Here is a 16,930-nt window from a genome sequence, read left to right as displayed (position 1 = left end):
GGCCGCCCCAGTGCAGAGCGGAACAATCCCCTCCCTTGCCCGTTTCTAATGCTGTGCCTGATGCCCCCCAGGACAGGATTGGCCCTCCTGGCTGCCAGGGCACTACTGACTCATGTTCAACTTGCCATCAACCAGGACCCCCAGGTCCCTGTCTGTGGTGCTGCTCTCCAGCATCTTGTTCCCCAGTCTGCCTGTACATCCAGGGTTGCCCCATCCCAGGTGCAGAATCCAGCACGTGCCCTTGTTAAACTTCATATGGTTGGTGATTGTCTCTAATAAAAAGTGACAGGAATAGCAAGCATTAATTGTAAGATAAATTAAAATATTTCAAATTTACCAGAAGGAATAAAATTCAGCAGTATTTGTAAAATATATGAGTTTGAAATTTCTGTATTACATAGCTGATATATGGGAGGTAAGAAGGAGGAAATTGCAATGCACATGGTTTAATTGAAAATGGATCCTTCAACAAATTATTTTCAGATAGGTTGACAGATGTTCTTATGAAGATCCTATGCTGTTTTTTGAAAGTGTCTGTAGTTTTCCATAAATCAGAATCTCTACATAAAATGTGAAATAGACTAAACCACATAACCATTTGTGTTGCCATAATCCTGAAGATAGTATTCCTTTAATGTTTGCAATCATTTTCCAGTATTAATGATCAGTAAAGCTGTGTGAAGTTTTATATATTTTGCTCTTTTAGACAAAAGACACATTGCACAGAGTCACAGAACCATGCTCTATTTTTTTGAAAGAATCATCGTGTGTAAATAAAAGTATACAAAATATGAGTTATGAATGTATAGTTCTATTGTTAATGGGAGCTGGAAAAAAAGTCCACTATCCTGGAACATTGAGGTGAACTGCTGAATAACACACTATACACTAAGTGATATTTTCCATGTATGAATCAAAAATTATTAGAAATTTATTTCTTAAAGCAAGCTGAATATGTCTGAGTCAGTAGTTTAAGTAGAACAGTGAGTCTATTTTAACATAGTAACCAGGGAGGTTAGGTCAAAAAGACTAGCTAATCCCCAAATTAGTTTGTCTGCTTCGTTAGAGATGTGATCAAAAAGACAGGAATAATGTCAGTAGAGGTGAGTTAGTGATAGGAAGCAGAGAACTTGTCAGGTCCGTATTGTCACTTCTGCTCTTTCAGACTTTACAGGGCATGGATGCAAGTGCAGAATGAACACCAGGTATGATTTTATCAAGAAATCTGGCTGGGACACAATGTTTTTTCTTCAGGATCTTTTCTAAGAGGGTGATGCATTGAATAACTGAGGTCAGAGAGAATGGTTCACTGGTTTCTGATAACTTTTTTAAAAGCTGTTTTGCAGACCAAAAAGCAATCTGCAAACTTTGATAACATGGTGGTTCCAGTGGCTTGGCTCATATCTCTCTCTTGTGGTTATAGGTACATAGATTTGAGACTTTATGGATTGAATCTCCAAGCAAGGTTTTCAAATGTACCTTGGTTGGAGTAGTTGTTATCTCCCTCACTGTTGTTTTGCCAAGCAATTCTGTGGAGATTAAAGTTAGTCCAGTTGGTGTCTTTGGGTAGGGTGCTACCTGCTGCATTCTGATTTATAAGAGTTCAGAGTTTGGAACTACCCAAGGCCTCTGTAGTTTTGAGATCGCAGATGTAACATAGGGGAAAAGAAAGACACAGCTTTGTTACTGCTCAGAAAATGGATGCTACTGAAGTCAGAGAATGTCACAACACAAAACATGTTAGAAAGTGCAGTTTCAGAAAAGAAAGCTCCAATCTCATGGTTTTGTGAGTGTCTGTTATTCTAGAGCCTCTGTGCTTTCATTTATACTGGGGAGAAGAACTGTGGAAATACTTGAAAGCAGCTTCATTCTTCTCCCAAAGTGTATCAAAGTTGTAGTTAAATTTTTCCTTGATTTACTAAGTTTAATGTGACTTTAAATTATGTAATCCATTAGATACTACAGGAGGAGGTAATGTGGTTTTCCAGACTTGTTTGAAAGAAAAACACAATATTGCTATTGGTTGGTTGTTGGCATGCTCAGGGATGGGGGTGGGATACTTTATAAACTCTAAATTTAAAAAGGTTCCTGTGGCAAAATAAAATTGTTTTTTAATTCTGATCAGCAGTAGGTAAAAGAGAAATGGGGGAGATGATTGGTAGGTGAGGGAAGATAGCTGAAATAAAGACATTGCCTTGACACGTTATTCACTGTACTCATGAAGGAAAAGAAGCGTATTTGAACAGAAACAGATACATGTTCTTGTTACTGAAGGCTGCCCTGTATATCAGAATGATTTGCCATCATGGGAGCAAGAAAACAAAGGCAGGAGAACTTTGCTGGCGATATATTGATGCTGAGACCTTCAGTGGAACTGCTGGAATCTGCAGATCTGTCACAGTATTAGGCTGGAATTATTAAGAACTTTGAAGGTGAAAATAGACTTCATAAAATTGAAAGTCAAGTCTAAAGGAAAGCAGTAATACCTTCATATTGGGAGTAATTTTGTCCCTTTTATTCTTAGATGAAAATCTGAGAATATTCCATTTAAGTAGCTTCTAAGTAATCTGTAATATAAATACCTCAGCGATATTGTAGTTCTCCTTCACAATAAACATTGTAGACCTATGATACCATGCTTGAAAAGAAAACAAACAAGTTTTGGGCTACATTAAAATCATCTGAAAGACAGGTAAATATCACCCGAGTATGAAAAGAGGATCACGAGCTAAGTGCAATATACATGTGTGAGCCTACAGTGTTTAGCTTTTGTTATAACTATTCCATTTATAAAATTATTTTTCTCAAGTATATTCTGATTATAAAAATTTATTATTAGGATACCCCTACTTTTACCCTATTTTCACACCATTATTTGCAAAAAAAAAAAAATTTCTAAGGTAGTCAGCACAAAATTCTATGCTGGTTTACTTGTGCAGAAAATATTTTAAATAGTTTTAGATTCGTTCTGTACTACAGGGTTTGTTGGGTTTTTTTTGTTGGTTGATTTTTTACATTCTGTTGTTCTTTAAGTGATATTTCATGATTAAAAGTAGAATAATAATCCACAGTATAGTTCACTTACAGCATTAGAAAAAGTTTCATCATTGCTAAAAATCAATGCATGAGAAAAAAAGTAAAAACACCAAGGTCACTAACTCAGCTTTATTGGAGTATAGTTCCAGACTGTTGTGAAAGGAACCTTTATTATTACTGTACCTTAAACATATAATATGCATCTTGGATGACCAGTATCCCTTTAATAAATCTCAGTAATCAAAAATCTGAGGCCCAGCAAAATGAGAGGGAGAAAGGAAATAAATAAAGTGTGTATTACTTGAATATCTGCTTGTGGGGAGTGGAAATAATGAAATTGTGGTAATGTGTTGTTTCCTCTCTACTAGCATTGTCTGTGTGTGCTGTCCTAAGAAATGTCAGTAGTTGATGTCAGTTTCTCGTTCTTATTTTTATAAATATCTTGGACACTACCTGTCTTTTGAGAAGCAATTAATTACTTATGCACAGTTTAGTAACAAGCTTGAAATAACTCACTTAGAAAAAGTATGGCTTTATTTAAGGAAACCCTTCCATCCTGGCATACTTACGGATATGAGCATATATGGTTTGACAGTATTTAACTCAGTCCTGCAGCAGCATTTTAATTTGTTCATCAGCAGATGTTCACATACTTTTCCTGCTAAAGATATAAAATGTCTCCTTTTTATCTCCCATATAATGTGGTATTTCTACAATTTTTTGAGACAGAAAACTGAAAATTCTTTTTTACAGTCATATGCTTATATTTTTAGTGGCCCATATTAGCATAGGATCTGAATTTCTCTCTTTATCTATCTCATCTCCCTAAATTTTTTTCTTTAAGTGCTGCAAACTAAGGACTGTCTATCACTGTATGGCAAGCCTGAGAGAAGTTCAGGAATAAGCTATGGGTCTGATGTTGCTATCAGACTCCTGGAAGGCCTTTCCATGCTAATTTGGAAAGAAAATACAATTTTTTTTCAGAAAGAATTAGAATATATCCTCTGTAGATCTGGGAGGATGTTTGAAAGCAATAGTGCTGCTGCACCTGAAACAGTATGATAAGATAGTGCATTTGCTTTTAGAGAGCGTTTTTGAGTGGCTTTTTATGATGTGATTTTGGCAGCATTGTTGGTACAGTAGAACCAAGGACTGGGGAATCAGAACACTGAAGAGAAAGAGCAGGGGAAGAGAAGGTTTTATATTGGTCAGAGGGTACTTGAAAGGGACGCTGGCCTAAGCTAAGGGAACATAAATACAGGTATGAGGCTATGTCAAGGGAAGAAATTCTGGGGACATGCATGTAAATAGACAGTTTAGGGACTGAAAGAGTCCACTGGAGGCGCTAAAGGAGAGCAAGCTTATGGAGTCCTTAATTTCCACTGTCACATCACATGACATGGAGAGGCCTGCTTTACCCTTATGCCCTATATAGAGGTGAGCTGCAAACTATACAGCATAGAGGTGAACGGCAAACCATGCTGCTTCTTTATTTCAAAAACTTATTATTCACACCCCGTGACCCATGCCAGCTGTAGAAGTTGAAGGGATTGCCGCTGGAGCAGCATTAATTCCTTGTCCTGTGTCTGTGTTTTGACATACTACATCTTTCTAGTTTTCAGAGATCTGAGTTAAACTGCACTTGTTCTAGAAAGACAGAAATTATCACCAAGCAACCTTAACTCTGTGCTTATGACATTTTTATCTCTGTATATTCAGATTCCATACAAAACAGTCAAATGCTGTTTAGAGTTAGCTCAGCTAAGCATATGAGGCATCCTGGGAATTTTGGAGCATTTCTTCATGTGCATCTTGAGAAGTTTTAGTTCATGTTTTTCTAGGTTAGGAATTTCCAGCATTTCCCCAGTCAGGAGAGTTTTGGTTTTGTACAAAAAAATAAAACTTTTGTTGAAAGGTAAGAAAGAAACCGTAATGTTTTTATAATAATAAAAAAAGGTGTAAGACTCTGTCAGTGTGTTGTGTAAGGGAAGCCATCTTCAGTCTTCATCTAGTCTAGCTGAGTGTGTAACCAGTATTTTGGCAAGAGTCTGAGGAGGAAAGATGGGTGGTTATTAAAATAATTACAGACAAAATGAATACAAGAAAAATAGTCTTCAGTAACAAAAAGCAAGAGTTGAACTTTTTCTGGATTTTATAGGGTTTTCTTCCTAGAAAAATGAGTGGGGTTTCCATAATCCAAACTCAAGCATTTTTGTCTTCTTCTTGCATGATGCTACATTAAATTGGGTTTTTTCAAGCAATCTTTTTAGTAATCATTTTGGTATCTCTTTTTAATTTATTATCACATTTCTCCAAATAATTTTTATAGTATTTTAAGTACTTTGACTGTCTACAGCTGTACTACCAGAAAAGAAGCTATTGTAAGTTGCTTAGCGTTTCAGTGAAAATAAAAACTGTGTAAAGAAAGAAAATACATACTTCATTTTGCATGATCAAAAATTACTAAATTGTCCTATAGTTTCCAGAAGTTAAAATAAATGCTACAGTCACGCAGCTGTCTATTTAGTTCCCAGCATGCTGGAAACATAAACAGATCTTTCCGGTTTAGCTTCAAACCAACTTTCACAGAAATGAGGGCTAAATAAAACACTGGTACAGACTACAAGCAAGAAGTTCTTGCAGTTGTCTCCCCTTTACACATTTTCTAACATTCAGTGCTTTGCCTTGCCCAGCTATGAGATAAGTAAACATCAATTTTGACATAATAAAACTTTGAACTGATTTGTGACTCATCCCTGCATTAAAGACAAAGGGTGTTTTTCTCCTCTCCCTGTCCACCCTCCATAGGACACAGCTGAGAAATTCTATTTAACATCAGCTGAAATCACTGAAAGCTCTTTGACTAAATTCAGTAGGAGCTGGATTAGGCAGGTTTTGTCTTTGAACTATGCTCTGAACAGAAGAATTTTTTTTTCCTTTGCCTTGGCATTAAATGACATATCACCTATTAACTTTCCACAATCAAGGCAATGAGAGTATTAGCATCAAAAGAAATCGAAAAATAATAGATTATTCTTCTTTAAACAGATTTCCTTTACACCTAATCTCTTAAAAGGCAAGACTACCTGTACATGCTAGAATAGTAGACAAGTCTTTGCAGGATTGTAGCCTGATCTCTAAGTTTTGTGGTATTTCTGTATTCTAAAATATTATTTATGATATATTGTGCAAAACTTAAACCTAATCTGAATTGTTTACACATTCCACTGATGTTCCACAGATTAGTGTTTATTATTTATTAAGGATATTTTCCTCAGTATTGTTAATATATATGTTAATTATTTCCTGTAATATTTAATATCCTTAATCTGCATACACTGCTCTTCATACCTACAGTTTCATTAACAAAGTGGAGAGAGAATGTGTTTGTACCTGCATACAGCTTTTTTAATCAGAAGTCTCTTTCTTTCTCCTGTAACTTTTCTAATATGGCTTATTTATTAATATGCCTTTACAGAAAAAAAAGAGAACGAAGGATCTGTCCCAGCTGTTTCACTCATACAATCCATATGATCATAAGGTAAGAAAAAAATATACTATCTATGTTTGTTGTTACGAAAAATTCCAAATATTTGTGGTAACTATCTTTCTTGTTTAATGCAAAATTGAGAAGAAATGATAAAATTTAAAGTGCTGAGCATGTTACTCAAATTCTGCTGTCACATAAATGTTTCTTTGTTTCTTTAAGCCATGCTTGAAAAGGTGCATTTTCTGCTTTGTGAAACCAATGACTCGAATTAACCTCATAGAAGTATAATTTATAGACTGACACTAAATCCTTCAAAGTGACCATATGTGGTATTGGATTCCCCTCTTTTTTTACTCTCTGTTTAAGAACTGTGTTACTCTAGACTATGTTGCTTAGCCTCTTGTGTCAATTAGGTCCTGAGATACATGATACTAATGAATTATCTATTGATCATGGAAGCATCGTTCGAAGAGGCTGCCATGTGAACAGCCTGGTGGTTGTCTGGGGGAAGAAGTAGAAACACACATCATTATTATAATTTGGTCCTTATTTGTAACATCTGGGAACCCTGGTTTAAAAAAAAAAAAAGACAGCCCAACTTGTTTATTATATTTCATCCTGTAGGGAATAAAAAAGAAGGTCCTTTCTCTAAGGATATTGCAATGTGAAATTAAAAAAATAAAGTTTTTACAAGATGATTTTGGAGAACCAAGAGACAGAGTTCACAGTATTTCTATGGTAAAACTATGTCATGGGGTTCTTTTAGACGTTATGCAAAAGACAGCATTAAGCAGCAAATTGAGGGAGAGTTAAGTAGGTTTTCTAATATTTTCCTGGAGTTCCTCCTGTCTTTGATGCCTCTGTGGGATATTCTTTTAACAAATGCACAAACCCCTTTAAAAATTTGTCAGCAGTATGAGATGTCTGTCTTTGCTGCTTCTGTTTTGAGAAGTGTGAGGGATTTTGCAAGTGTCCATTAAAACAAAGAAAGATTTGAAACATCTTTATTGTTGTTGTTGTTTAGACATTTCAAAGGAAAGTCTTGAACTCTGTCTCTTCTTTTCCTGGCCATGTACCAAGAGCATTGGAAAACACAGCTAGATTTTATATTTGGGGGAAGAAGGTAGCAGAAATATGTATGTGCATCTACCTTTTTATATGAACATATGCATATACATGCAATATATGTGTGACTACACATATGTCTATAGGAAATAGTGTGTAAATGAATGGATTAAATTTATCAGGCAGGTTGTTGCTGTGAGAGTTCAGTTACCAGCCACTTGAAAATTTAGTTTAAAAAAAACATTGTAAAACAGCAGTTATAGTGTAGAACTTTAATAATTATACCTAATTTCAAGTTAAATTCATCTCTTTGTACTTTTTTTATAAATAACCTCACATTATTTACAAGGATTGGTAAAGTTGATATTAATGGCCTGTGAAAATGGCCTTAATGGAGAAACATGAAGAATAAAGAAAACTAGTGTGATAAGATTTTGAATGGGATTGTTGCTTTTTTGAATCGAAGCATTTTAAGGGAAATGTAATAGTAAGTCGATTAAGATCTAATAAGGAGATGCAACCGATGAACTAGAAACTTTGATATTCCTCTCCGTATCTTAATTCTCCTGTATGAAACAATTTTTATTCATAGGACAAGGAATTTCATTATTCTTTTATTAGCACTTTTTAATGGAACTTGGCCATTTGTAACTCCTGCTGTCTTCCTGCTCATATCCTTTGTGGCATTATATCAAAGTATTCTCAAATGATTTTGGCTGCAGTTGTGAGGACTTCTGCACTCTTTACAAATTAGTCATCAGGCAATGTGGAATTGAATATAAATGCTTAAATATACTTGCTTTTGATCTTTGTTTTAGGACCTTTAATATAGTATTAAAAGTAGCACAATCATTTGATGGGTGATTTTTGTAGCTCCACTCTTTTGTTGCTTCTAAGCACATTCTGTTTATATATCTGAAAGTAAACGTGGAGGGGAAAGGACAAGTGAAAGTTTTTGTTAAAATTATGGTCTTTCCTTATTTTCCATTTGACAGTGAAGGTTTTCCCTTCTCCTAACTACTTCCTCTTTGTAGGGGCTGCAACAAGCTCACTGCAGATTCCTTGCTCTGTGCTTTTGATTTCCACCTCAGCTTCCAATTTCACAATTGTTGCAGTCTAGGGGAGGGCTTTTAATTTTTGCATCAAATCTAACATTAGTTGGGAATACAGTTATTTCAATTGGAGGTGTGTATTAGCTTTGCTCTAGTTCTGTTTGATTTACATGGCCAAAGGATTTGAGGGTGGAGGTACATGTTGCTGGCTATTTTGTAGATCATTTTCAGGAAGTGTAAAAAGGAGATTTCATGATGACTTTGTGAAAGTGTTGGTGATGGAGGATCATGACATGAGTGATTGGAGTTAATGTTTTCCAGGATTATTACTTTGTTGATTAAAATATTTTTCTCTGAGAACCTTTCTAAAATAGAAAGGAGATAAGTTGGTGCTTAGTACCAATAGTTAAAACAGATGTAAAAATCTCATGAACTACAGTGGCTGAAACAGGATTTGCTACAAAGATCTGATAGTACTTCATCTTTTTATGATGGGATATCTCATAGAAAGGAGAAAAAATAATCAGAAAATCAAAAAGTTTTCATTCTTCCATGCTTGCGTTTCACTGACCAAACCAGAAAGGGATGTTTTGATGAAGTAGCCACACTAACCTTACTAACCTTATTACTATTTATGCATGGTCAGGACACCAATAGCTCTTAGAAATAACAGCTGTTCCTGAAAATTCTATTTCAATATGTATTTGCCCATCTAGTGTAACTTACAGCCTCCTGAAAGACATTTAAATGTTTGTGGTTCTTCATTCCCAGATGAAAAGCGCTTTTATAGAGGCAGAAACAAGGATTTACTTTCCCTTCCACTTCCAGGTGTTGACTCTTATCTTTTTCCCAGTGAGGCCTTAATTCAGCACCGGAGGCAGAACTTTTAAATTCTTCTGGCTGAAGTGATAGAAAAGCAGAAGATACTCTGCTGATATGAGGGGAGAATTAGCTAAGCTCCTGTATTCTTTACTGCCTAAACAAATATAAGTTACCATCCAGTTGCCCTTCTCATTGCTCAGATGAAGCCGTTTAACAGCAGATCTCAAAAATTGCCCTTGGGTTGTATACTTACCCTATCCAGGGGGGTTTGATCCTGCTCTCTTTAACCTAGTGCCACTGCAGTGCTTTACAGAGCCTCTGACTACAGAACCTGCAGGTCTTTCAGATATTGTGCCACAGACAAAGCTCATTTTAGCATCACTCTTGAATGCCTAGCAAATATATTGAATTTTTTCACTCTTTTCTCAGATTTTTCTTTTGTTGTTATTAAAATAAGTATCTTCTAAAAGTCATTCTTTTCAAAACTAAATAATTACTTAGGAAATGCTGAGGAATATCTTGTTCTAGGTGCATGATTGTCATTTGTTCAAACTTATTTCAGTTAGCAGGTGTAAAAATACGTAACACTGTATTTGTAGTTGAAGCCATTCCTTGTTCTGAAATACATGCTTTTTCCTGTGTTTATGTAGAGTAGGAATATGTACAGTCAGCTTTCTTGAGAGTCAAATTCTGATTGCTGTGTAACTTTTCTCCAGTTAGAACAGCACTTCTAATTTTATGTACAGTTTATCTTTTTCTAGGACCATCAGAAAAAGATGATAAAATTGACATCCTCATAAAGCTGTACCAACAACAGCTTTACTGTGTGAAAATTTAAAAGAAGAAAATTGAGGAGCTATATTCTGGCCAGTTTTCTACGAGCTCATTTAATGAAAGATTATGTTTGCATACAAGTAATTTCTGCTGAATGTTTTTTGTCTGTACACTGAGGTTTCACTTTGCACACAGTAGGAATTTTATTCTGTCTGAAGTAGATGTTTAGCTCAGAAATAATGGAATTGGAGCTCTCTCCTAAATGACCCTTGCTCTTTAAAATTTGTGCCCCAGTTTTTTCTAAAGCTGTTAAGGTTGTTATAATAGGTTACCTGGTCAAAACAACGGGTTTTATAAGCCTTATAGGAGTTTCAGGATCCAGTATGCATCAAATGTCCAAATTCAGGAGCACAGAGCCCTAATTCCTTTTCTTCTTTTTGTCAGATGAGTTTAAGTATTCATTCTAGCCCTGGAGTGGTTGTTTAAAACTATAATCCTCAATTTATGCTCTGCAGAAGAATGTTTTTACATACTGTAAGCACAGTATAGCAGAACTACTACTCATTTTGTTGCTTTGCCTTCTTGGGAGGATACGCAGGGATACCTTAGGGCATGTCCATACATGCCTCTGGCAGCATGGGGCTGTTACAGTGAGAAATCCCTTGAGAGTTGTGCTTTAAACTCAGCTCTCCGTTTGTTTCTGCCTTTTGCAACCTGAATCTCTTGCTCTACAATAGGGCATGGTCTGTGAAAAAATAAGGTCATGCCTTACAGCATTAGAGATTTATTTTAGCATATACTGTGTCCAGCCAAGTGAGAAATAAAGTCAACATTCATGTGATTTGAAAAGAGTTTTTTGAGAGATTTTCTCCCAGACTGAAGGTATGCTCAGGATTAAAAAAAATTAGTTGCTATTTCAAAGTGTGCTGTAATTGATGCAATTCTACTAAAATAATTGTAAAATCTTTAAGCCTTATGCTTTTAAATGTTCTTTATTAAAGTGTTCTGGAAATGTTAAAACACTCAAAAGAGCAAAACCCCTAGACAATTCCTGTGTGTTTGGTAAGTTATATGGACCATTGTATTACAATACACAATTAAGTGACAAAAATTTTTTTTTGGTTTTTGGGGGGTTTTTTTGTCAGCTCTTAGCCTCATAAGCAATTTTGGGAAGCAGGGTGTGATCTCCTGTTGGCTTTGATAAAGGTAGATATCTGCAAAACTCACTCAAGGAACATTAATAACAAGATAATGTAAGGCTATTCTTAAGATACTAATGGCTCCTGCCACTTACAGACCTAAGATGTTTTCAAGCAATTATTTCAATAGTACACAGACCCGATTTTTAATGGAAAATAAATCATTTAGTGTCAGTTTCCTTAAACTAAGGTTTCTTCTGCTGAGTTCTTTAGCTCTCCTGGACAGTTGACACTTTGCATCAGAAATTTCTCAAAAATTAAGCTATCACACATTGAAAGAGGCTGTAAGTAATGAGGGTGTGAAACTATTTTCACAATGAAACAGACAGGAGCCACTATGAAACAGGTGGAATCTCTTTTGGCACTGCCTTTGAAGGCATATCTGTATGCTCTAAGTGGTTTTCATTGACAATAACTCAACATATTAATCATAGCCATGCCCAAGGCTGTGGCATTATCTGGGAATCATCATGGGCACTTGTGTGAAACATAAAATACTTGAAGGCAAGTGTAAAGTGCCATGTGAAGGGTGAGGGTTTTTGGAGTCAGCTGGCTTCTGATTAAAAACCCTGTTAAGTCCTGCATTTTTCCACCTCTGTGCTGTAGATGGTGGCCTCTGGGAACAATAGGCTGTGTGGAGGGGAATGGAGGGTATGGTGGCAGCACAGAGAGACAGCAGAACTGTCTTTGCCAAGATGAGGACTCTTCAATTCAACAGCAGAGAGAGGGGGAGATGGGAAGTCAATCACTTGAGTTGGGACCCGTTTGCCTACTGATGAGCTGCTTCCTTTCACTTTTTTTTCCTATGTACAGGGACTCCTTCACAAATAAGCCAATTTGAACAAAAGAAATTCTGATGTCTCTTGAAAGAAACCATTAATTAAAATGCCTGATGTTGGCTAATTTTCTAATGGCAGACAACACCACACTACTCTTGTTAATTAGGTCCTAAAACTTTGTTTTTGAAGATGTGTCTGCACTGTGGGACAGTGTAGTTTCATAAGAGGACATGTAAATTGACATGTTGGATACTTGTAGAGTTGGAAGTGTTGCTATGAGAGTTGCTGGTGAAAGACTAAGATGTAGTTGCAGCACTAAACATGTGGCAGGTGAGATTTATATCTTTCTATGTAGTTCCAGATCTCTCAGACTTTGACATCTTCTGTGTTTGCTGCTGTCATCTTTAATAGCTACTGGCATTAGGAAGTGGGTTTTTACATGTGAGCCATGGCAGCTGGCGTGTTTAAGTAAACCAAGTTTGGATGATTTTTGGAGGCTGGAAATGGGAAATTACAGAACAGCTGAACACCACAAGCAATTCTAACTGTTTTTCCTAAGGACAGTAATGTTTCTCAGTTATTAACTGTGTTTTGTAAGATGTGTGATGGAAGTACTGGGAGTGTGTGTAGGTTTTACTTTTGAGCCAGAAAAAAAGCAGTTCTGAAGTACTGTGTCAGCCTTTAGATTTTTTAGGTAATTACTTGGGTATATGATTCTGTAAAATAACAAAAATCCTTTTAACCTGCTTTCCATTTATTCCAGGAACAGCATTGTACTAAATTGTAAGGCAACTGTGAGGTTGCAATGCCTGTGATATAAGCCATGATCTGAATTTTCTAAAGGAGGTGCTCTGAATTGTTTTGTAAGATGAAAAGGTTTTTTAGGTTATTGCTGAAAAGGGCCAGAGCCTTTTGCTATCTCCTGCCTTGAAATAGATTTTGGGTTTAATTTAATATCTCAGATGTCAGATATGACCGCTTTTTATGGAAATACTCGTATTGTAACCTACATCCATTCTTCTCTGTTCCCTTCCCTCATGTTCAGAGCTGCTTTTTGGAGGAGGTTACATAAAGCTGTTTTGTGCTCTTGATATGATGTGAGGCTTCAAAGAAGACTACTGAAAGAGAAAAGCAATTTCCATTTGGAAGAGCCGTGCAGTGGCCTTGTGCTAACGGCACACTTGAACATTACTTGATGATACTGAAGAAAATCTAATTGCTTCAAAAGCTCCTGCTTATTCTTGACTTAACTCTAAGCTACATTGAAGTTTGTGCTATCTGTAACACAGAGCAAGCTAATACAGAGATAGTTTAGAAAGGGCTGTTCATATACCAGGAATTGTTTCAGGGTTTGTAGAAAATAGGCAAAGAAACAAGGCAAGCACTGCAACAAAAGGGCTTACTTCTCCATTGTATATGCTATAGAAAAATACGTATTTGCTGTGTCTTAATTCTGTACCTGAAGTGTTGAGATAAAAGAATTGCAGTCTTATTTGAAGTGTATACTGCATCCAGAAAATCAAAAAACAAAGAACCCAATTCCTGAATTTGCTGCTCTAAAAACAACGCTTTGTTGGTTGATTTTGCTTTACACAAAATCTAGAATATTTGCAGACAAGTATATGTGGTTAATATTTTGGTTAAAACCATGTTTAATGCTAGTAACTTTTACTGTAGTTGGATATTTAAAGCATCTAACCCTGTCTGATGCTAGCTGAATTGTTTGGGGTTGTTAGCTCTATTCCAGAAGGGAGGCTTTTCCTGTTACAGGATAGAGAGGTATTTTTTCTATCTTTTTAAAATGACCTTTCAAAAATTGTTTAACAATAGTCTGTTAAATCATATTTGCATCTATACACGAAGGTGCTATATGTTGATGTATGTGCTTAGATGTCGAACAAGGTTTCACAGGTACCAATGTATTATTGAAATATCTTCATTAGTGATCTTGAGAACAGTTTTAATAAATGAACTTATGGAATCCACATATATCCCCCACCCCATGTAAAAACATGTATACACTTTTTAAGTTAAAAAATCATTAAAATAGTGGTTATTTACTTCACAGTTTTTCTCCTTTGTGCCGCATGCAAATGCTACCTGGTACAGTAGATTGCCTGAAATAAGGATATTCTACCTGAAAAAAAATTAAAATGTAAAATGAGAGACAAGTTTTACAATGATATTAAATATCTGCCATATGAGCTCAAGTAAAACAAATTCTTTGATGCACATTAATCCACTTGTTATTTTCTGGAGGAAGACATTACCTTTTGCTGCATGTCTTGTATCATTTATGTACCTTGTCCATCATTGAGTGATCTGATACTGAGACAAAAAATACTAAAAAGGAAGGTATTTTAGGGTTTTTCAAATTAGTTGCTAGAAAACCTTGACATCACAAAAAATAAACAGGCTTGACCCTGTTAGAGCTTTTTTAAGCTTGTGCTAGCTTCAATCTTGTGCTAGCAATGTGATGGAGTGTATAACTAGCAGTTCTATGGGCATTTCTAGTTCAAGTATCTTTCCTTCTCTATTCCTTAACACTTCATTTGACCTGTATCTCTCTGTGACTGTGCAGTTTGTAGTGGACTGGATTTCCTAGTTATCTCCCACTTTCTTCCATTTCCAACCCCTCCCTGTTTATTCTGTTGCCATTTCTCCCCTCAAAAACTTTTTCCTCTATGTATTCTACCTTCTTTTTTACTGTTCCTTTCTATCTATTCTTCCTTTAATATCTTCTTCAGATATTAATGTTGCATTCTTGCTCTATTCTATTCACCTGCCCTTCTGTTTTTCTTGATTTTTTTTTTTCTTCTTTATGGAGCCCCTTAGTTCTAAGCTGTACTTTGTCTGTCATGGCATTTGAGTGGCTGTGGGAGGGGAAGGCATCAGTGCATCAAGTGTAGCACTGCATGAGCACAGTGTTGTGGAAACCCATCCATAGAGGTGGTAGTAAAGTTCTTCGTTATTTAAACTTTGCTATTGATCTAAGTATTCATATGACCAAGCTCTTGAACTTGCTTGCTTTTAACTAAGCACTTATCAAGAGACCCACGTAGATAGATAGATAACAATAGATTTGATAACTGTCTTTATGTTCTGATCCCTATTTTCTCACTGGAAAACTGTGTACTTTGTTAATTTGATATAGTATTTAAGATTTCATATGTTAATCAAGTAGGCATCACTACTTTTATTACTGGAATATTTTGAGTAGTTGTCTGGTACCCCAAATCTTGGGTAAGATTTTTACTTTCTTTCATGGAGTAAAGATACTCCATTTATTTTTCTTCCTCCTTATTCTGGTTTTAAATCGTATTTTATTGACCCTTTGACATAAAGCTGTGAAGGAGGTGTGTATTTTCTGGCTTTGTGTCTGATAATGAAGTACGTTCTTCTGCAGAGACTTGCATATGTGCACATACACACATGCATGAAACCCCATAATTAACAAAACCTTTGATTTGAGATTGATTCCAAGTATCTTCCAGAAACAATCTGGTATATTTTGCATAAGTCACACAAGGATAGGACCACATTTTTCCCAATTTGTAATAAGTCAGCGCTGGCTACTATTCCATCTTTTGCTGTCATTTAAACTCTTGGAACTAGAAATGCTCCATTAGTTTTTATTTTGTAATAACTTCCTCTCTGTACTATATTCCACTTAAAAGCATGAAGAGAGGTTAGTTATTATACAGTTGAAAAGACAAGTTCTCAGTAAATGGGCCACGTAAAACAATAGATATGATTTGGGCATTAGATTGCTCTACACAGGAAACTAATTCTCCTGCTGTCTCTCCACGCAGTGCAGTTTGACCACTCTCAGCATGGGCTCAAGAGCTCTGCTTTGAAGGGCAGCTGGAGGAAGAGTCTCAGAATCTGCCAGCAAACCATGTGGATTTTCTGTGCATAATCTAGGTGATTGTCCTAGCTGTGTGTGGAATTTAGGGGTCTCTCAAACGTGTCGGTGGTTTTGCACTCGGTGTGCCTGTGTCGGAGGGAAACTCTCATGATCTTAGGGGACAGAGTGATTGTATTTAGATGTAACTAGAAAAGCATCCTGTGGCTTCTACCAATTGCTCATCCTTTCTGAGAATTGTGGGATGAGTGCTAGAGGATGTCAGTGTTCTGATTACACTGTATGCACGTTTACAGCAAAATTAGCAACATTAAGTTAAATGTCCCAGATACTAACATTTACTACTTGAGTGAATTACAGTAGGCTTGAAAGACTTTCAAACCTTGGGCAAGGATGGAGACTCCGAGTCAGCAGACTTTGAGTTCAGCCTGCAGTGTGGACATACTATGGAGGCTTGGGTCCCAGTTCAGGGCAAAAGAAGCATCTTAAACATACAATTCAATTTCAGCTGTACTTGAGCTTTAGTGTATCAGAAGGAAGGCGTGGTGCTGTCAGTAGGAAGAGAGGTATAAACTTGGATTTTTTTATAATTGCGCCTTAACAAAGCCTTTTTCATTCCTTTAATATGATATGCTCTTCATATAATTTTTTTCTCTGCATTCTGGTATTTTGTGGACATAGGAGACTTTTCATCCAAAAAACTGTACCCATCCAAAGAGAGATAAAAGAAACTACATTCTTCCATGCATTTTTTGAGGGAAAGGCTCCAGTATGAGGGGCTTGTATGGTGCCATCTTCTCTGGAATTTTCTTGTCATTTCAAATTTTCATGAGATTCCAACATCCAAA

At 36.1% G+C, this 16,930-nt stretch overlaps 1 protein-coding gene across 5 annotated transcripts in view; it reads left to right on the top strand.

Moving 5' to 3' along the window:
* CDKAL1 (CDK5 regulatory subunit associated protein 1 like 1) overlaps positions 1-16,930 on the top strand; it is a 396,424-nt gene that overhangs the window by 288,090 nt on the left and 91,404 nt on the right. For all 5 annotated transcript variants that reach the window (XM_032114324.1, XM_032114315.1, XM_032114332.1 and 2 more), the window contains one exon: positions 6,515-6,577. In XM_032114324.1, the coding sequence (XP_031970215.1) occupies positions 6,515-6,577 (63 nt within the window). The remainder of the gene's footprint in view (positions 1-6,514; positions 6,578-16,930) is intronic.

This window comes from Corvus moneduloides, chromosome 1 (assembly GCF_009650955.1).
Source record: "Corvus moneduloides isolate bCorMon1 chromosome 1, bCorMon1.pri, whole genome shotgun sequence".
NCBI classification, from domain to species: domain Eukaryota; kingdom Metazoa; phylum Chordata; class Aves; order Passeriformes; family Corvidae; genus Corvus; species Corvus moneduloides.
This window is presented reverse-complemented; position numbering and strand designations above follow the sequence as displayed.